General features: G+C 52.0%; 1 protein-coding gene across 1 annotated transcript in view; it reads right to left on the bottom strand.

Moving 5' to 3' along the window:
* The window catches only part of LOC119594559, a gene marked incomplete in the record, with an annotated part of 82,416 nt that overhangs the window by 20,454 nt on the left and 61,422 nt on the right, over window positions 1–540 (bottom strand). The window contains 1 exon segment of the mRNA XM_037943591.1: window positions 12–253. Within this exon segment, the coding sequence (XP_037799519.1) occupies window positions 12–253 (242 nt within the window).

A 540-nucleotide genomic window follows, 5' to 3' on the forward strand; every position in this document is an offset into this window, starting at 1 on the left:
CGAACTCTGACCTTGTTACGAGCTCCGGCAGGTGCGCTGGGCTCTTTCGGGGAGACGTGGGCGACACAACGAGCAGCGGGGGTGAGTGGGCGTAGTGGTGATTGGGGGTCAAGGTGGAGTGGGCGAGGTGGTGGTGCTGGTGGTGACTGGAGTGGGCGTAGTGATTGGGCAGTGCGGAGTGGGAGTGGAGGTGATGCTGGTGATCTGGCAGCGTCACAACTGTCTTCGACATTTGGTGACCTCGCATGCCCATCTGTGAGAAGGGTGTGAGGAAGGGTTAGACAGGGTCGGAGCAGAGACCACACAGCCAAGACACAGACAATATAAACGTGCTTAGGACGGTGGGAGAGGGATATCACATACATAAGCTTAAGCTGTACACTTTACCCAAGGGTAGAGTTTCAATGGGGTCAGAAGCAGAGATGATGCAGACAACACATGCGTAAAGTGAAAATGAAGTTGTCCAATGTTTAATGGGGAATACAAATAATAGAATGGGTTAGGAGGGATTAGAAAGGTCAAACGCAGATACATATACAA

Source organism: Penaeus monodon, chromosome 34 (genome assembly GCF_015228065.2).
Source record: "Penaeus monodon isolate SGIC_2016 chromosome 34, NSTDA_Pmon_1, whole genome shotgun sequence".
Classification (NCBI taxonomy): Eukaryota; Metazoa; Arthropoda; class Malacostraca; order Decapoda; family Penaeidae; genus Penaeus; species Penaeus monodon.